General features: G+C 34.4%; 2 protein-coding genes across 4 annotated transcripts; both read left to right on the top strand.

The window, feature by feature from the left end:
• The first annotated feature begins 3,860 nt into the window (after window positions 1-3,860).
• On the top strand, window positions 3,861-13,640 carry LOC7462833 (serine/threonine-protein kinase BLUS1). Its single transcript, XM_024597326.2, has 21 exons — window positions 3,861-4,005; window positions 4,130-4,321; window positions 4,857-5,111; window positions 5,322-5,446; window positions 5,841-5,885; window positions 5,976-6,057; window positions 6,154-6,222; window positions 6,338-6,508; window positions 6,614-6,679; window positions 6,948-7,016; window positions 7,103-7,234; window positions 7,342-7,415; window positions 7,675-7,821; window positions 8,002-8,117; window positions 8,363-8,460; window positions 8,533-8,592; window positions 12,516-12,638; window positions 12,729-12,777; window positions 12,864-12,929; window positions 13,095-13,156; window positions 13,255-13,640. Exons 1-20 carry the CDS (start codon window positions 3,952-3,954, stop codon window positions 13,109-13,111), a joined length of 2,010 nt encoding a protein of 669 aa, XP_024453094.1. The 5' UTR covers window positions 3,861-3,951; the 3' UTR covers window positions 13,112-13,156; window positions 13,255-13,640.
• Window positions 13,641-15,843: 2,203 nt separating this feature from the next.
• Window positions 15,844-19,382, top strand: LOC7462832 (deoxyhypusine synthase). Of its 3 annotated transcripts, none has more exons than XM_002304801.4 (7): window positions 15,844-16,245; window positions 16,399-16,566; window positions 17,081-17,299; window positions 17,711-17,797; window positions 18,318-18,423; window positions 18,509-18,744; window positions 18,959-19,382. In XM_002304801.4, the coding sequence occupies exons 1-7, from the start codon at window positions 16,051-16,053 to the stop codon at window positions 19,049-19,051; spliced, it is 1,104 nt and encodes a 367-aa protein (XP_002304837.1). In that variant the 5' UTR covers window positions 15,844-16,050; the 3' UTR covers window positions 19,052-19,382. The 3 variants fall into 3 exon arrangements, with proteins under 3 accessions (XP_002304837.1, XP_024453750.1, XP_024453749.1); XM_024597982.2 differs by having other exon boundaries at window positions 16,098-16,245; window positions 16,403-16,566; window positions 17,071-17,299; XM_024597981.2 differs by having other exon boundaries at window positions 16,098-16,245; window positions 16,403-16,566.
• Window positions 19,383-20,767: the final 1,385 nt, after the last annotated feature.

Here is a 20,767-nt window from a genome sequence, read left to right on the forward strand (position 1 = left end):
GAGACATAGACGACCAGCCATGCTTAGTAATCTCCCTTTCCACATATGAAGCCTTTTACGAAACTTCTCTATTACTGGCTTCCATGTAGAGATACGAGATGGATTGGCTCCTAGTGGCATGCCAAGATATTTGCTTGGGAGGGAGTCTGACCTGCAGAAAATAGATGTAGCCAAATGCAGGCACAAGTGATCATCGACATTGATACCAATAATGGAGCTTTTATGGAAGTTTATATGAAGGCCTGAAGACAAAGCAAACCATCTTAAAATTCTTTTGACTTGAACTAATTGATCAATATCTGCCGGGATGAATATTAACGTGTCATCTGCATATTGTAGGTGGCTAATGAAAATTCCTGATGCAAATTGCAGCCCTTTGATAATGTTCCCACTAGATGCCCTTTGAAAGAGGACTGAGAGGCCCTCAGCAGCTATGTCAAACAGAAAAGGGGAAATCGGGTCTCCTTGACGCAGTCCTCGCCGAACAGAGAATTCTTTTGAAGGAGATCCATTAATGAGGACCGAGAGTTTTGTTGAAGAAAGACATTCATAAATCATGGTTCTCCATTTTCTGCCAAACCCCATATAACCCATGATATCATCTAGGTAATCCCAGGAGATTGAGTCGAAGGCTTTATGAAAATCAATCTTGAAAATCAGACCTGCCGCTTTTCGCTTCTTTAGATCACTCACCAGCTCATTTGCAATCATAAAGCCATCTATAATGTTGCGGTCTGCTATAAACGCTGATTGGTTAATGCTAATGATATCTTGCATAACATTTTTTAGTCTGGATGCAAGGATTTTGGCAATGATCTTGTAGATACCATGAATCATGCTGATGGGCCGAAAATCTTTAAACTCTTTGGGTTCTACTGTCTTGGAGAGGAGAGTTACGTAGGTTGTATTGATTCCTTTGGGAAGCCTTCCTGTTCTGAAGAAGCTTAAGACTATATCAAGAATGTCTTGAGCAATAAAATCTCATGCTAATCTGTAGAATTTGAAGTTGAAACCATCTGGTCCTGGACATTTTGACCCATCACAACCCCAAACACTGCGCTTCACTTTTTCCATTGTGATTTCCTGCTCCAACCATTCAGAGGATTCTTTAGAAAGGCATTTGAAACCCAAAGGATTTAACTGCGGTTTTTTCCCGGTGGGGGAGTCATACAGCTCAGAGAAATAATCCACAGCAGCCTGCTTAATACCTTGCTGAGAATCAAAAGTGTTGCCATTATGGTGGATTTTAAAGATAGATGATTTAGCCTTCCTGAAATTTGCAATCAAGTGAAAAAACCTGTTATTTTTGTCACCCAATTTGCACCATATTTGTCTTGATTTCTGCCTCCAAATAGATTCCATATGATTGTTGCGGACCCAGCGGTCTTTCAACAAAAAATCTAGGTGCTCCTGTTCTTGGTCGGTTATACCTTCTTCTTCACATTTTCTCTCTAGCATGTTGATAGCTGAAAGGGTTCGTTGAAGGGCAGCTTCTTGATTTCCAAATTCAAATTTATTCCATTGCCTCAATCTGATGCAATATGATTGAGCTTTTTGAGAAATTTAAAGCGGCCAGGGTGAAGGGAGCATGCATCATTCCAGAAGTTTTCAATAATGTGCTTGAAATTTGGGTACTGAGTCCAACAGTCCAAGAAACGAAAAGGACGCCATCCATGGTCGATCCAGTTTGCTCTTGGACTTGGTTATATAGGCAAGGACTTGATGAGATGTTCTAATAGTATTTTGTTGTTTTCTAATTAATAGGCATGTTTAGCTTTCATTTTTCTTTCCTTTTCTTTTTTATTGTAAGCTTTTTTTATTTGTCATCCTTTTAATGATGTTATTTTAATAATGCATCTCGATTACTATAAAAAAAAGATTCATGATGAGACGACCTACAAAAAAGTATTGCGTTAGCGATCAATGATAAGAGGATCTATGATGGGGTTGCCCACGTATAAAAAGATATTTATATATGGTAGAGAATAATTTCTTATTGAAATTTGAACTTGAGAACGAGTTCTTCTATCCGGAAATACCGTTGCATGTTTGTTTTTTTGGAAAATATTCTTAGTTAATTTTATGTTTTTTCTATTTTTGTTTTTCTATTCTATATTATTATTTTTTCTAATTAATTGTCTTTTCTATTTGAAGGGAGTAACTTTTCTACTTTATTTTTCATATCCAATATTACTAGAGGTTTTTTTTCTTTTATATAAAGGGTTGTAATAGCTTTTTAGTAATTAAAACTTGAATAAATAAAAATTAAATATTTTAGGTATTTTTCTTGGTCTTTAAAGATTTTAACTTGTAGCAAATTCTCTTATACGTCGCTCCCGTCTGCGTAAGTTCTATATTCTTGGACTAAAAATAAAAGATCTATTTGGTATATATAGTAGTGTTAATTATACTATTATATATTTTTTTTAACCAAAGAGACTGGATGAGTGATTAATGAGACATTCTTTCTTTCTCGATTTTTACCAGTTTGAATCTTGAGACCAATACTCAAGGCATTTATTTTTTCTAGATATATCAAACCAATACGGAGAATAAACCTTAAAATCATCTGAGAAGAATATTTAGTCTTAATTAACACATAAGTTAGCTCAATGACCATCGAATAAAAAATTAATAAAATGTTTTTCTATTTCAGTTATTTTATTTATTATATAAAATGAGACTATCTAGAATACGAGAGTTCATCCCTCTTATATATGCAAGAATATCACTGAGCTACAGGCTCCTCTTGTTGTTCTATGTTGTTATCAATATCGTGCTGTTGATTTGAAAGAACATTACTAAAAGTAATATTGATGGGTGGTGTTATTCTCACTCTATTTTGTTTTTCTCATTTAATTATTTATTACTAGTCTAATTATTTAATAATTAAGTTTCTTTAATTTTCTTTAATTCTTTAAAGTAATTAATTTTAAAATGATCTTTTTTATATATATTCTTAAAAAAATCAAGAATATACAAGATCATGACTAAATATTTATGACCTTGTGATTTAATTACTTTAAAAGTAAAGCAGATAAAAAAATAAAATCCAAAAGAACTAAAATCATAGCAATACTTAGGCTCTACAATATCTCCGGGTTTCAAGCAGGAGGCACAATCAGAAACGGATCCAGAGAAAGTAAGTCATCATATGACACCACTGAGATTTATTTAAAAGGATCAAGAAAAAAAACACTCAACATATTTAATTTCTCATAATAAAAAAATATTTATTTAGAAAATCCGTATAAGTAATAAGAAACTCCAAAAATAGAAGTATTAAACTCTAAAAATCCTTGCAAGTTGCAAGCGATCCAAATTATATATAATTAAAATATTTTAAAAAAATTGAACATAGATTTTATTTCACTGAAAATAGAAGTGTTCATAAATTTCTATCCTTAATTGCGTGGTAATTCCTATAATTTAATTAATGAGATGAGATTTACATCTAGAAAATTCCAAAAAAAAATAAAATAAAAGAAAAGAAAAGTTCATATGAAATAAGCAGTCGTCTTGTTATTCTTATAATGAAACACATAAGGAAAAATAAATAAATCAAAGGCTGATTAATTAATTAATTAATATATTTCCTAATTATTAGTACAATCAGTATTTTATTAAAGGTAATTGATATCCATACATTTACTCAATTTCCAAACTTAATTTATGATGAAGAAATAGAAAGCAAAAAAGGCAAAAACTTCAAGGAAAAAAAAAACCCTAACCGACCACGAAAAAATAAGGGGTGGTAGCATGGTAGGAGGAGGAATCCATGCATAATAAGGATAACAACACACATATATATAAAACATAAACCCTAAGAAACCTATCATTAAGTACTTCTTCTTAAAAAGAAAAACACAGCAATAGTTTTAGCGGCTATCCGCCAGCCTCGCTTTCCTCTCAATCTCACGAGACAAATCCTTGAAGTCAACATCCTCATCAATGCATAATCCTCTTTCCTTTCTTTTCACTCCTCGACACCACCACCACCACCATGTGAATATCTATTAACCTTCGCTGATCTCTTTATTATTGTTATGGATCTTCTTCTTCTTCTGATTACGAGCATCATTAACGTGTGAAACAGCCTCTTCTTAATATCATGGTGTGATTTTTGTAGAGAGAAGGAAAAAACAAAGATTTGCGTAAGACAATGGAGAAGAAGAAGTATCCGATCGGACCAGAGAATTATGTTCTCTATGAAGAGATTGGTCAAGGTGCTACTGCTTCTGTTCATCGTGCCTTGTGTGTTCCTTTTAACGAGATTGTCGCTATCAAGATTCTCGACTTTGAACGTGATAACGCTGATCTGGTAAAGTTTCTCTCTTTTTGTTGCTTGAATTTTTTTTCCCCGTGATCTTCATATTATATTTTTTGTTTGTTGAATTTGATAAGGTTGGATTTCAATTCAAATTCCATTGTCAATATCATAGAACGAAATCAAGTTTGAGAAAATATATATTTGGTATATGTAGGGCTAGTTCTCCAGATACCTAATAGCTTGAAAATATTAAAAAAGAAAAAAAGCCATGTACTTGAAAATTTTGGGCCATCGGATCGTGGGGTCATTAGAACTAGGAATAAAATTTAGTTTTTTATGGTATTTTGTAGCAATGCTTCTGCTAGGTTTTGTGTTGTCATGTATTGGATCTTAACTGCACAGCATGATTTTCTTAATAACTAAAAGAAGTATGATTCTAAGCTTATTACAATTGGCTTTTGGGCGTGTTATCTATGATGGGCCATAGGAATAGTACCGTGTTTTAAATTCTACCATCCTTTTCTTGTTTATTTTTTTATTTTTTTTTATTAATTTTGGTTTTATATTTGTGCTGCTTCTCTGACAGCGTACTATTTCACGGGAAGTGCAAACAATGATCTTGGTGGACCATCCTAATGTTCTCAAATCACACTGCTCCTTCGTCAGTGATCATAATTTGTGGGTTGTTATGCCATACATGTCTGGGGGCTCTTGTCTTCATATATTGAAGGCTGCTTATCCAGATGGTTTCGAGGAGTTGGTGATAGCAACAATACTACGTGAGGTATTGAAGGGAATAGATTATCTTCATCATCAAGGCTACATACATCGCGATGTTAAAGTATGTAAATATTGAATCTTTAAACCTTTTAGTCCTATCTTAATTTATCTCCCAAGTATCTTACCCTTTGTGTTATGCCTCACAGTAGCAGTACTGTTTGTTACAATTTCTTATGAAGCACCTCAAGAATGGAACATATAGTTAGTGTTTTACACAACTATAACTCATTTATTTAGTTCTTTGACTGTGATTATGTTATGTTTTTCAAAGGCTGGAAATATTCTCGTTGATGGACGTGGCGCAGTCAAGTTGGGAGATTTTGGTGTTTCTGCTTGCCTTTTCGATTCTGGAGACAGGCAACGCACGAGGAATACATTTGTTGGGACGCCTTGCTGGTACGCATGCATGCTTTCAAGAATTCGCACATAATAATTTCTTGATTCTGTTTCTTAATTTATATACAATTATCAAGGCTAAAAAGCGTGTGCAATGGAGTTTACTGTAGAAATATTTAATTATATATGAAAAAAATTTAATTCATATTCGAGAAAAGAGTATTCAAGAAAAAACTCGATGAACAAAATAATATTTAATCATACATCTACAAAAGTTTTATATTGGAATCCACAGAAAGGATTGAATACATACTGATGAAGATGCACAATGAGGATCATACCAATACGATTTTTTCACTTGACAAATATATATAATCTGTTTCATTATTCTAAAAAATATGTGTAGGGATCTATTTTTTTTTTTTAATACTGCAACCTGTCTTTTGTTTTTCAGGATGGCACCTGAGGTTATGGAGCAGTTAAACGGATATGACTTCAAGTAACTAGTCTATTCTCCTGTCAAGAGTTTCTCCATCTCGTATAGTTTAGATATCATGGAGCTGATGTTTAGCTGACAATTTTCCTACAGGGCTGATATCTGGTCATTTGGGATAACTGCTTTGGAGCTTGCACATGGCCATGCTCCTTTCTCAAAATATCCTCCAATGAAGGTGCCTAGACTGTACTAATCCGCACATTATTTGCATAATATTATGTCAAGCACCGTGGCTTTTATCGCAATCTAAATCAAATTTTCTCTTGTGAAGGTGTTGCTCATGACCTTGCAAAATGCACCCCCTGGCCTGGATTTAGAAAGGGATAAGAAGTTCTCTAAGGTATGCTTTGAACGAACTCGGAGGTTTTCATACTAAAAAAAGAATGAGAACTAGCAGAGTTAATAGCGTTTGGTTCAAGCAAGTTGCATGATATGCCTTTGTGCTTTTTCTCCAGTCTTTTAAGCAGATGATTGCTAGTTGCTTGGTAAAAGATCCTTCGAAACGACCTTCTGCAAACAAGTTATTAAAGCATTCCTTTTTCAAGCAAGCTAGGTCAAATGACTATATAGTACGGAAATTGTTGGATGGATTGCCCGATCTTGGTGATCGTATCCGGGCATTGAAGGTTCGTGAGTTAACTTTAAAAGACATGGCTCCACCAATAATTAGTCTTATTTCCTATTATGATTTGAATTGTACCCATAAAAATAACCCCATTTTTTAAATGCAGAGAAAGGAAGAAGACATGCTTGCTCAACAGAAGATGCCCGATGGGGAAAAGGAGGAATTATCGCAGGTTCGAATGTTCTGTTGTCTAAAGTACAGATTAATTCGATTGCCTGGTAGAACTACAATATTTTGCTGCTATAGTTATAGTCTGTCTGTTTGTTTACACTATAACTTCTGTGGTGTTAATTCATAGTCTGTCATTAGTGTTTGTCCTGCATGCTGCATCGATACTAAAATATACCTCCAAAGGAAGTATTTGTTTCACTTACTTCGGTTCTATTTGCAGATATCTCATCACACTTAATTTTTAATAGTTTGCTTGTAATTCTATGTAGAATGAATACAAACGAGGACTTAGCGATTGGAACTTCAACCTTGAAGATGTGAAGGCTCAGGCTTCCCTGGTAGCAATGGCTTATACGTACTGTCCCAAGTCAGTAACATTGGTTAGGATTCCCTGTCTCATGTTCTATCTGGTTTTTTGGTTCAGATACCAGATTCTGAGGACCCTATGACGGATAATAATCTGGGAGAAAGCTTGAATTCTTTGCCTACACTTGATGGAGTTGAAAAGCAATCAGACACTCAGAATTCTTCCCTGGGACAAGTCACAGAGATGATGGTATTTTGATATCTGGTTCTTGCAGCTTGTAGAGGGCTACTTGCTTCAATTTTCACCTTATTTTTCATTTATGTTTCTATAGTTACTAATGCTCATAAAATTCACAGGATGATAATGATGTCTCACAAAATCGAGCTGCCCGGCGGCTTCCATTAGTCGACTCCTCCCTAAATATTGCCAAGTATTTTCCTAACCTAGCTAGGTTTTTTTTATCTTTATATAGCCACTTATACCAGTAACCAGCACTGAGCAGCAGCACTTCTGCAAGGAAAAGCTGATGCTCCGCGTTCTCTTTAAATAAAACTCAACCCAGAACAAAATGCTCGTGTTTATGTCTCTGTGTGAATGCAGTAAATTTATATCTTTAATTTATTGTCAGAGAATCCATTAGCTATATATACATTGACTGAAATCTAATATGGATTATGAATTATTTTCAGAGTTAGATTTGTAAAATCCGATGATGACTCGAGCACTGCGAGTCCATGCCACGAACGACATGTTTCGCAAAATTCTTCACCTGGTTGTGATAGCCTTGAAGGCAATGCAGCTGAAAGGCCAGCTTTTAATATCAATGGAAAACCTAGGTTTGGCTCCTGATCCCGTGTATTAATTTGAACTTGGATTTTTATCATTGAATATATTCTACATTTTTTACACTTCACGTACAAACATGTGACCGAAGCATATTCTTTTTCTCATATGAAAATTTATCATAACATCCTTTCGCATGTTTTTACCAAGATTTTTGGTATATATCTATATAGTGAAAAGCTGCAAAATCAACCACCAAATAGTTCAAATATCAATGGAGCAACAATCGTTCAAGATGGAGATGATGGAACTTCTGAAAATCCTTCCAAAGCATTACATAAACCATCAGGCAAGTATTTAAATCTTCTAGCATTTCCTTTTCATATACTCGGATTCTCGGTTTCTCATTGCTTGGTACATGATGGCTTTGCTGTCTTGGATTTTCTTCGTTATTGTTGCATTTTCTTCAGACGTAAAAACAATTCCCAGTTTTGCATCCCTTAATTAGTTGATATAGCATGCCTTTTCTCTCTTGGTCTTTATAAGTTATAAGGTAATTTCAGTTCGTCACATAATCAAAGAGTTGTTTTGCAGGAGCAAGCAGTTATGAACTTGATGAAAAAGCAAAGCCGCCAGTTGTTCAGCAAAGAGGACGATTCAAAGTTACTTCAGAAAACGTTGATATAGAGAAGGTGACTGAGTCTCTTCAGTCTCGATGTCCCTTCTTTCATTCAGATGGGATGTAACTCACCTTTTCTTTTCAGGCGCTCTCACCTCAGCTGGTTCTGCAGAAGAGTTACAGCATGCAGGTTCGTAATTTTGAGGTCAGCACATTTGTGTCAATGTACCTGCTGCTATAGATTATCTGATTATTCTTTGATCTTTTCTAGTTTATGTTTCATTAATAAGCTCTAACAATTTTAAGGAATAACATGTGAATAAGCTTTCTAAACACTAAATAATATAGTTTTAGTAGACAACTAAAAATCAAATGAGATGAATTAATCTACGTACTAAGATTGATTATGGTAAAATTAGTAGAAACTAGCTCTCGAAAATGTAATTAATGCTAATAAGATAATTCTAAGCTAAAATTAACCCTACATAGAACTTCATGAAAATAACATAGAAATCACAAAGTAACCCTACATAGAATTTCATGAAAACAACATAGAAATCATACACTTGGAAGGGGTGTACAGTTAGCTAGAGCTAAGTGCGGTAGCAAAACATTGCAAAAGAGAGTAAATCGGCAACATTAAAATGCACCTTCCAGGGAGTTTCGTTTAATATCCAAAAACAGCTCAGTCGGACAAGTAGGGCTAGTTGCTAGAGAACAACTTTTATATATTCTCCTTCGACAGACTATTCTGCCATTTTGTAGCTCTCAAAACTCAAAACCATCTAGGTTTTCCTGGACTTAAAAAAATAACCAGTCAATTCTTTGTGTATTTATGATTGTTAATTGGAAAGTTTTATTGTTGTGCCCAACTGATACAACTTAGTATTCCTTCAACAGGGCCTGGTCGATAACAGTTGTAGGAGCAGAATGATGCACACTTGTAATGGTTTTTCAGATTATTACTGGGATAGAGCAAAGCCTAAAACAAGTCCCGGGTCTTAAGTTAGGTTGTCTTTGACTAAAGATGTAAAACAATTTATCCTTTTTGATGCAATAAAATTTCAATTTTACTAGATATCACCTAGTTAAATCACTTCGCTCGGAAAAATAAAAGGCTCCGAGGTCTTGCCTGGAGCGCCTAGGTGAGCGCCTCAGCATCTCTCGATGACATTGCCTTATATTATAGGAAGAATTCTTCATTCACTGGAAAAGCCTTGTATTTCTCAGTTAACCTTTCTTCTTCCATTACCTCTATATCAAGCCATCCAATACTTTTTAGGGACCATCACGATGAAGCTTCTTCATTATCTAATTTAGTCAATATGCAAATTATGCTTAAATGTCCTATTATTCTTCATTGTCAACATCTTGAGTTGACTTAGGTGATAATGTTATGTTTCCTTGAACAAATTTTCTTTTTAATAGACTATATTGAGCATAATGTCCTTGCCTATCGTAGTTGGAACATTTTTGTCATGGTTCATCACATCGATCATTATAGCAATTCCTTTATATCAATTTTCTTGATTCCAACGAGCGCGCGCCACATATCTTAAGCCCATTTCTTGATGCTTCTTTGAATTATCATCATCTTCATTTTCTTTTAAATTTTTAAAATATTTACCTCTTGCTCGACCCTTTTTATAATTATTAAATAGAGTTGTTTCATCTTTCTTTAGTTAATTAAACTCAAGTCATTTGTTTAACTAAAGTTTTCTCATTTGCTAATAAATTTTCTAAATCTTCAATGAATGGTTAGATTGCCCGCCCATCCTCTAATTGAGTTGGTAAAACCACAAAACTCATGTATTAGGCCTATTCAGCTCATTCTATCTTCACTAATCTTAGATTGAGAGGGTCTAACATGAAAATTTCACAGTAAATGAATTTTAATTTTATGAAATATTGATTAATTTTCAAGTGATTTTGTTTGACTAACATTAACTTTCCTTCAAGATTTTATAATTGAATTTCTTTTTTATAAAAAAAATAGTATCCCAAGCAGATTTAGGTGTAGTAGCATATATTTTTAGTGTTTCAACACATCTTCTTCTGTTATAGCTTTGATGATAAACACTGTTCTTCCTACTTGAACCTTCCATTTCTTGAACATTTATTTTTAAAAGGGGTTGTTCACTTTAAAAACAATGTTCAATGAAAAGATTTATGTTATGGAGGGTGTATAACCTTTTTTACCTGGAATAGTTGAATAAATGGACTAATTAGAGCTTATATAAGATGGGTTTAAGGATTTTTTCCACATTGAACATTTCTTCGTTAAACCTTTAGAAAGAGATCCTGGAGCCCTTATATACCTTCTCGTTGTGTGACAATAAAGAGCTTTGTGGTGTTTTTTTTAGCAGAAATGCTTATGCTAAAATGAGATATGAGCTTGAAGCTACAATCACGAAAGTAGATAATAAAGTCATTCTCTAGGTTGTGGTGCCATGAAAGTACAAATCTATAAAGCATTGTTAAAAGAATTTTACCCATAGCATTAGTGTTTTGTATGACAAGCTCTAAAATACTTATCATATTTTATACATGCTCTTGGGGGTCTGTGAGTCTCTCATAATTGTCTAGATTGGCTTATGCAAAGAAAAGTCTTTGAAGAGTTGAGTATGGAGATTTTGTAACAAAATAGAGATTCTCATACTAGGTCATGTTCTTACTGACGAACTCGTGGAGCCATAGTGCTTTTCTCAAACCTAGGTTTTTTTTTTTCTGATACGTGAGTGAGATGATAGAGATCGATGGTGATTGGATCATTTAGAGCGGGTCGTGTAAGAGCGATGAGTGTAGATCTTTTTTAGTGTAGGAGTGTGAGCGTTACTCACTTGTATTCTGACATGTCTTTTCATGGAATTGGAGTCATCATTGCACACCTGATGGAGCATTCATGAGAGATTGTTATTGTTGTTATATAGGAGGTAGAGTGCGAAGATGCAGCTGCATCACTACAACAACATTGTTGAGTAATTGTACTTGGTTGGAGAGTTGTTAGACACTTGGGGCTGGAGTTGGAGTCCTTATAATAAGAAGATTAGTCACTCTCTTTTGTACTGGAATTTTGTTAACCATGGAAAGAGTTTTGGTAAAAGGTGAAAGAGAATGAATTGAAATTTTATTTAGTTTTTCACAGACAACATAACAAATGAAGTCGTGAAAAAACTTTATATAGAAAATGTTGGCCTTTCCATTATCTGCTATAAGATTGGGTTGTGAGCATGGAGTTCCTAAAAAAATAAATCCCTTATGAAACAAGAGATTTTCTTATACTTAAATTGATAATTGTAGAGAAGAAGAAGATGATGATGTATAGAAAAACAAAATATAAGTATGTTGTATGCATATCTAGGTTTAGCCTCTACCTAGCTCTGTCTAAAGTTGATATTTGCTTGATACGACAGGGTGCATTTTATACACCTAGCTTAGAATTTATTCATGCAAGAGGAAATCATATCATTAGCCAACTAAGGTAGCTCATTAGTTGGTGCGAGCTTGGGTTCTATGCATGGTACGGGCCGGAGGAAAAATTAGTGTGACAATATGATGGGGTATATTTATTTTTATTGGCTTTTATGTAAGCTAGTAGTTGACGTAGCAGAAACGTAATTATTAGTGATGAATATGGAATCTTGAGCATGCAAGACAAAAAAAAAATGTGCTAGGCATAAAATTATCAGATAATAATTCAAATAATTAAACATAAGGTGTGTATCATGTAGTTGAAAAAAATAAAAGAGAGAAGAAATTGGGTTGGTCGCTGGCCAAGTAACCCATAAGGTCAAATCACCCCTTTTAGATCACCGGTAAGACCTATAATTTTTATTTAATTTTTTTTTACTTGGGCCATCACATCAATTTTGAGTTTCATTTTCTTTATACATTTTTTAGGCTTTTCTTTTCTTTACTTTATATATATATATACAGGGAGAAAGTTAATCAGAAATATATATATATATATATATATATTTCTGATTAACTTTCTCCCTGGAGGGCAGGTTTTTGGCCAGTTGTACATATGGTGCTCGATGGTTTTTGATGATCCTAATCTCATGAACCAAAGATGTTTGCATTCTTTATCGTGTTTCTTCTCTCACGACAATGTTATGTTTTATGTAGGTGTTTACCCAACATCCTGGAGTTTCTTTACCATCAATATCTGAAGCCATACCATCAACTCTTTCGGGTCATTCTCAGTTTCCAATATTGCTTTCTGTTTTACAGACAAATATTACTCAAAGGGTATGTCTTACACAGTTTAGTTTCATATTTTTTCCATCCTAAATGCAATAAAAACTCCTTCATTTGTTAACTCTTTTCTCCCCTCGACAGGATGGTATTCTGTATCTAATGAGGCAAATATCTGGAGGTGACACTGCAGGTACAGCAATTACTTGCCTTCTGAGTAAGCTATTCTTCCTTACTCTGTTCTGTTTTCTTACTTGAATATGGATTTTGATTTCCTAGGCAACCAAACAATTGACGGGGGATGGACAACGGCACAAGGGGTGTCTACAGAGAAATCTTTGGCACGTAATTCTAGCGCTGGTTGCTTTCAAAGGCCTATGTTGATTCTCTTACAGTTTATATAGTCTCCATTCCCCAGTCAAGTTTTGTGATTTCAGTTGCATTTATTCTCTGAACTAGGTTGTTCTACTTTGTTCTTGAAGCTAAGGGAATTTTGTGTGGGATTTGCAGCTAGAAGCAGCTCATGATAGGGAAAAGGACTTGCTTCATGAAATAGCCGAGTTGCAACGGAGGTAATTGTAATGCTATGCAAATGAATTTGCGTGATGTAGTCACATTTGTATCAAAGTAGAAATGAAATCTTCGTTTCCACCTTTTTCTGTAAATATAGGCTTATACGAACACAGGAAGAGCTTCAAAAGTATAAAACAGAAAATTCTCAGGTTAGCACTTGATATCCCTTGAGTCAAAACCTCACCACCCTACACGAGGATTTCGGGTGTGATTTCCTTATCCAAATGAAGCTTGATTGATGCAGAACAAATCTCAAAAAGCTGACTAGCTACACGGATGAAGCTCATAGAAGAGACAGGCTCTAGCTAGATTAATCTTTGACACAGAAGAGTTATTGCTGGCAGTTCATTTTTTTTGTAGCACAGATTTGCTTCAGCTTGTAATGTTATATACCCCACATGTGCAGATTCACCATTGTTAATTTGATATACCAAAAATGTAAACAAGTAAAGGTTTCTTTCTATAAATCAACTTGTTAGTGTACATACTCCTTGTGTTCTAGTTCTGCTTTCTTTGAAGAGAAATCTACTGTATTGAGCCTTCTCAAATGCATTTGGATCATGCCATCTGAACTTTTCATTGACATCCTTCTCAAAATCTTATATGGGTTTTACTCTGGTGATGCAAGGTTTCGACCTGTGAACTCGATCATGTCAAATTATCAGGGGTATAAAAAAATGTCAGTTGTTACATGGTTTCACAGCAGCGCCGGGTCAATATTAATTTTTTAAAAAATATAAAAAATATTTTAATAATATTATTAAACATAACCAAGTAAGTTAATTTTTAAATATTTATTCAACTTTCACCAAAACTCAAGCTATTTGGATCAATTAGTCATGATCCAAGGTACTTAAGTTTGATACCCACGTTAGATTCAAGAAGTTTAGATATGTCAAATATGCCAGACCCAACTTACTTGGATGCTGCTGCCACCCAAGTAAGTTGGGCTTGACATATTTAACAGACTCAAGTAAACGTCAGTTTTGCACAATTATTTAATTTTAAAAATAATAAAACAATACCAAAACGTCACATATTATTGTAGAAAATTACAAAAAAAATAGTAAAAGAACAAAAATACTCGCATATGCAAAGCTAATGTTTTTTTTTTTTTATCTATTATATGGCTAAAGATATATTTAAACTATTTAATAGTTTGTGAAACGTCAAAAAAACATCCATGCAACATGCATTAATTTTGTTAACCTTAAGGTAGAATAATATTTTTATTATACAAATAAACATGAAAAGAATGTCATTCATTTGCTCAAACATCTAATAACCAATAAATATATGAAAAATATTAAAATATTCTCACAAAATTTTTTCAATAAAAGGATAAAATAATAATTTAACTTTCTATAAAAAAACAATATTAGCCCTATCTCAAGCTTTCAGAGCTTGGAAAATCCACTGTGCAAGTTTACAGTGGACTATATTTTAGTTCATAGAATACTTGCATAGAATTGCTACACCCAAAACACTTGAATCTGATATAATTACCAGACTCAAATACCTTGGATCTTTATAATAATAGTTATAATCTCAAGAATTATCCAAACAAAAACGAACAACATTTATTAAAACCCCTTTTAAAATTTAATTGTGTTTATTTAAAATATTAAAATTATAATATATTATGAATTTAATTCAATTTAACAGGTGATTTAATGTCAAATAATATACAAAATTAAATATTCATTGCAATTCATATACATCTCTCAACAAATCAAATCTCTAAACAAATTACAAAATCATGAATCGCAAGTAAATGAATATATATACATGATAATTTTAAAAAAATCAAGATATATGTAACAACACCTAATTTTCATCCATCCAAATAATTAAACATGTCAGATTTTTAGGTGTCATCACTGCAAGCTCTTGCTTCTGTTTTTACTTTTTATTACATTATAACAGTTATAATCATGATATATTGATTATGATGGCTAAAAATATAAATACTAAATTTTCTGACATTATAAATTTATCACATTTTTTCATTTTAAAAAATAAGTATTTTTTTTCAAAGATCCGATCTAGATATACGATCCTGAGACAAATCTCTTCTTCTTAAGGCACGCTAGATTGATACATTCAAAACAATTTCTTCATATTCCAACTATCATCCTCAAGAAATTGATAGTAAGAAAAAATTATATTATTTAAAAAAATAAAATAAAAAGGTCATTTTTACCCTGTGAATTTGTCCATGAGAAGTCACTAGCTTGACAATATTTTATCAAAACTATTCAATTAATCCCTATTTCATAAAAAAAACAAAAGAAATCGGAAAATAACATAAATTCATAAAAGTACTAAGATATAAGAAAACGGGCACAAAAGGACTAAAATAAAACAGATATAAGAATAGGAATTAAATATATAGTTTCTAAAACTACAATAACCAAACAATTAACACAACTCCTTTACGCATTGATATTAAACTTGACCCGGCCAGTTGGGTCCACCTATAAAAAAAATTAATTTAGAATTGACCCGATTATTTTGGCGAATTAACTTACTACCTGAGAAAAAGCTCGATTGGCCTTTTTTTTTTAACAAACGGGTTAATTCACCTGGTTTGTGACCCGAGACTTACACCAGCTCTACCCGAGTCGGGCATAATAGCCACGCCTTCAATTACCAAAATTGAAGGGTTCAGGCTTTAAAGCAGAGGGCCTCAGTTATAATTAACACTCACAAGCAGAAGCGGCAGGCAGCCCCTAGCATAGCAAGCGAACAACAATTCTCTACCTTTGACGTGTCTCTTACATTACATAGAACCTGATTCTGCCAAAAAGCAAGGCATCAAGTTAAAGCACTTTGCAAACAGGTGTACTTCTGTCTGAACTGGGTTGCATTGTTTTTTGCCTGTCATAAATCCATGGAGGAGAATTTGCTATCATCAGTACGTACCACAGTGTTTAAAGAATCAGAAGCTCTTGATGGGAAATGCATTAAAATTGAAGGTTATGATTTTAATCAAGGAGTGAACTACTCTAAGCTTCTCAAATCCATGGTCTCTACCGGGTTTCAAGCTTCCAACCTTGGAGATGCCATTCAAGTTGTTAATAACATGGTTAGTAAGTTAATCTCGTTTCTTTAAAACCCTAGAATTTTTTTCTTTTGGGCTCTTTTGTTTTGGTGTTTTTGGATGATTCTATGTCTTTTCGTGTTCGATTTTGATACCCAATTAGTTGATTTAATGAGTTTTTTTTTTTTTGGAATGAAGCTAGACTGGAGGCTTGCTGATGAAGAGATAACAGAAGATTGTAGTGATGAGGAGAGGGAGTTGGCCTATAGAGAGTCTGTGAGATGCAAACTGTTCTTGGGTTTTACATCAAATCTTGTTTCTTCAGGTGTCAGAGATACAATTCGATATCTTGTTCAGCATCATATGGTGAGTTAATTTCATGGTTTGATATTGATTGATATATTCGTTGTCTTGTGTTTGATGGAATGGCTTGAAGATGTTTATGTGGAAACTGTGCCAACATAAATACAAAGCAGAATCAAATGGTTATTGACAATTTTGGGTTGGCATTGAAATCTCCCCTTTAATTGCATATGCTGGATGCCCTGTAACAAAAAATATTGCCTATTGGTTTTCTCCTTGTTGGTTGTATTGCAAATCTTTAAACTTTAGAGCTGTTCGCTTCAGATGTTTGCATTATTCTAACTATTTGGGCTTGTTTTATGAGAAAGTATATATAGAGGTCAGGTACTTGTGAAACCTATGATCATCTTAATGTCATTTATAAAAAATTTAAGGTTTCTGAATCAATGTGTTGCATCAATTCACCGATGTTTGGCTGTAACCTGTAAATAATTTTAAGCTGTCCACCCTCTTGATTGTATTCTTGCCTTTCATCTCAAATTGGTTTATGCATGCCTTATTTGTAAGATGACTGCAGGTTGATGTAGTGGTTACAACGGCAGGTGGCATAGAAGAAGATCTTATAAAATGCCTGGCACCAACATACAAAGGTGACTTTTCTCTACCCGGGGCTCAATTACGATCAAAAGGGTTGAATCGAATTGGTAACTTGTTGGTACCTAATGACAACTACTGCAAATTTGAGGATTGGATCATTCCAATCTTTGACCAAATGTTGAAGGAACAAATTGAAGAGGTATTTCTCTCATAGTCACAACAACTATGTTTCTGTGCGTGAGTTTGAGGAATGTTTGCTGATTTTTTTTTCTCCTTTTCCCCATCCATTATTTTCTCTGACAAACATGCTGTCAAAAGTGGTACTTTTAGACATTAACTGATCTGACATGCTGACATACCAACAAATAAAAGCCACATCTGCACTATATTAGCAGATATCTAAATCTGAACTGATTTGGTTGGTTTTTTTTATAGTTGAGACACAAAACTTAGAAAAAAGTTAGTGGCAGTACTTGATTCATCAATTGCTTTTTTTCCCTCCTGGTAAAATTGATTGCTAAAATCTAAATATACTAATTTAGGATTTACTCATTTGATTTACTTTATAAGAAAGCTCCATCATCCTTATCACTTCTTTTGGGCATTGCAGAATTTCACCTGGACACCTTCTAAATTAATAGCTCGCATGGGGAAAGAAATAAATAATGAGAGTTCATACCTTTATTGGGCATATAAGGTAAGTGATTTATCCGCTCTCAGCTGACATGGTTCATTTATATGAGAATTATTTTCGTGAGATTTATTCAAGCTATTATCACCTATTTGGTTGTTTCATCTGCTATTCTTGTTTTTTCATTCTACTTCTACAATGATTGTGTTATGTGCATTTGTTACACGTGCCACATTGATCCCAAATATATGGTTGCTGTGGATTTAGTTCTAGTTTTCACATAGTAGATGGTACATTGTTATGTGTCCCCCCTATTTGTAATGACAGTGAAATTTGTGGTTCTTTTGTGAATCTTTGTTAAATAACAATAAAACATCACAACTCTTAGATTTTGATCTGTCAATCAAACCAATTGCTCCTTTGCAACGTGGGATGAGGTGATAAAGACATGACAATTACACTATGTATTAAGGAACACTGGAAGATCTGATATGTTATTCTTTTCGATGTTATTAATTCTATGAGAACAATGGCATTAACATTTTTGTGAGTTTTGTGAGTTGATGTTGCTTTTTATGTTTTTCAGAACGACATTCCAGTATTCTGTCCAGGCTTAACAGATGGTTCTCTAGGGGACATGCTATACTTTCATTCCTTCCACAACCCTGGTCTAATTGTTGACATAGTTCAAGGTTCGTGTTTGCTTCTGCAATGCTATTTTTTTCATGATAAATATAATTTGAGATGCCAACCCTATAATAGATACTTTTTGAACAGATATTAGAGCCATGAATGGTGAAGCTGTCCACGCAAGTCCTAGAAAAACTGGTATCATCATTCTTGGAGGTGGGCTTCCTAAGCATCATATATGCAATGCCAATATGATGCGTAACGGTGCAGATTATGCTGTATTCATCAATACAGCACAAGAATTTGATGGGAGTGATTCTGGTGCTCATCCTGATGAGGCTGTATCTTGGGGGAAAATACGAGGTTCTGCTAAAACTGTTAAGGTATGGATTACTTTCTCTTCATTCCTCCTTTGCTTGTGCCCTGTCAGGTTTTGTTATCAATTCCAGATCTCACAATTAGCTACGAGCATCATACTTCTGTGCTTTATTTCCTTTCGTGTATGAGTTGTGAGATTCCATTGCAGTTTCCTCTTCTAATGATATTCTGTTTTCGGTGCAATAATCATTCTTCTTCCGTCTTGTTGGATTTAACCAGGTCCACTGTGATGCAACTATTGCTTTTCCTCTCCTAGTTGCTGAAACATTTGCCCCTAGGAGGAACAGATTCTGCAGCAGTACTCAAAGCTAGGGCTGTGTGCAATTCTTGGCCAGAAAATTGATTCATTTTTATTTGTATTATGACTGAACGATCCGCAGGATGGGTAGTGGGCTCCATTGATGCCAGAAACTTTTTTTTTTTTTTCTCAGAATTAAGGGATCCGCCAGAAGACACTGCTCTCAGCCCCAAACCATTGTTGCCTCTACCGGGAGTAGCATAACCAATTGAATTGCGCTACTCCAAGCAGCGCCTCTTAGTTGCGTTATTTATTGGAAGTAGCGCAACCAACTAAATTATGCTGGTTCCCAAATTTTTTGACTGATATTTTCAAAAGAAAAACTCGTATATGCTGTTGGAACCATATCTTTAGAAAATGTACTAGATATAGAAAGATTAATCATGCCGGTTGGTTACTCAGTACTCGGTCATCGCTTGTGTCACCGAGAGATGGGTAACATGGTCAAAGTGAGAAGACGATGCTCGGAACATTCAGAGTCGGGCTATTTTTAGGAAAAAAGAACTAGGTAGCTTTCATGGTAAACCTGACACAAAGCTCAACAAATTGAGAGAACCTCCACCATCCCCTGACCTTTTTCAACCAAACAGAAGTCCCAGCAGGCTCGGTTAAACAGAAAAACTTATTTTGACGAAAAGAGAACACCTTTCTTATCCACCCAAAGCATATAAAAACTCCCTTTGCCTCTCTTATCAATTTTCAAAAAATATCTCAAATTTTCATCACCTTTCTCTCTTACCAGTAATGCACCTGCACCATCCACAGCAAAACCTCCACTCAGGAAGGCACCTGCCCCATCAATGGCAAAGCCTCCAGCTGCTACTGCACCAACAGCTACCTCTTCCTTCCATGTCTAACTCGCCTGTGGGAGGACTGCCACCCATGGTTGTCAAAAACGAGTTTTAACTCGTAAAATCGTCCGATTTTACGAGTTAAAATAGCTAAAACGAGTGAAATCGGGTTAAAAACTCGAAAACCAGTAAAATCGGGTCAAACTCGGTCCAACTCGTACAAACTCGGTCCAACTCGTTAAAATCGGTAAAAGCGTACCGAGTTCACGAGTTTGCTAAAAAATTAAAAGTCTTCTCACTGCTACTCCATCTCCCGATTTCATTGCGCCCGACACTCCATTCAGTGCACTCACACTCCCCCAAATCTCAAATTCTCATAATCTCAAGTCTCAGCCCTAACAAATTAACATCAGCTGATTTCCCTCTCGACTGCTGCTGGTTTCACTCTCGACTCTCCACTCACCAGCAGCACAAATATAGAACCAGGTTTGCTTGTTGGATTCTCATCTTTTCTGTCATGTTTTATTATGTAGAAGAGGGCCATGTTTTTTTTTCTGGCTGTATACAGTGTTGTTGCCTGTTGTTGTTTTTAAGAAGATGTGACCCACTAATTGTAGAAAAATTTGTTAATCTGCTAATTATAATTATATAATATATAAGCCCAGGTCCCAGGCACGCAATCTGCTTCGATTGATTTGGAAATTTCGTTTTTAAGAAGTTCTAATCCTTGGATTTTACTTGCATCGTCACAGTATAGGAAAGCTATGTTCCATAAAAGGAAAATGCACAGAACACATTCATATAGATTAAAATTATTGGTTTTGGTTGGTAGACGCTTCTAGTTCTCTCATTTCATCCAAAATCATCTGTCTATTTTTGCACTCTATGCTACAAAAACCTTGATCATCCCTGCAATCTTGCATGAAAGATTTAATTACA

The sequence above is a fragment of the Populus trichocarpa genome, chromosome 3 (genome assembly GCF_000002775.5).
Source record: "Populus trichocarpa isolate Nisqually-1 chromosome 3, P.trichocarpa_v4.1, whole genome shotgun sequence".
In the NCBI taxonomy this organism is placed as follows: Eukaryota; Viridiplantae; Streptophyta; class Magnoliopsida; order Malpighiales; family Salicaceae; genus Populus; species Populus trichocarpa.

What these genes read in the sequence shown, in the direction of transcription:
- LOC7462833 (XM_024597326.2), top strand. Translation starts at nt 3,952, where the DNA reads ATGCATAATCCTCTTTCCTTTCTTTTCACTCCTCGACACCACCACCAC. An exon ending in TTTGTTGGGACGCCTTGCTG is followed by an intron (nt 5,447 to 5,840) that starts GTACGCATGCAT and finishes TTTGTTTTTCAG; the next exon opens with GATGGCACCTGAGGTTATGG. An exon ending in TGCAGGTTCGTAATTTTGAG is followed by an intron (nt 8,593 to 12,515) that starts GTCAGCACATTT and finishes TGTTTTATGTAG; the next exon opens with GTGTTTACCCAACATCCTGG.
- LOC7462832 (XM_002304801.4), top strand. Translation starts at nt 16,051, where the DNA reads ATGGAGGAGAATTTGCTATCATCAGTACGTACCACAGTGTTTAAAGAA. An exon ending in ACCTTTATTGGGCATATAAG is followed by an intron (nt 17,798 to 18,317) that starts GTAAGTGATTTA and finishes TATGTTTTTCAG; the next exon opens with AACGACATTCCAGTATTCTG. An exon ending in AATTGTTGACATAGTTCAAG is followed by an intron (nt 18,424 to 18,508) that starts GTTCGTGTTTGC and finishes CTTTTTGAACAG; the next exon opens with ATATTAGAGCCATGAATGGT.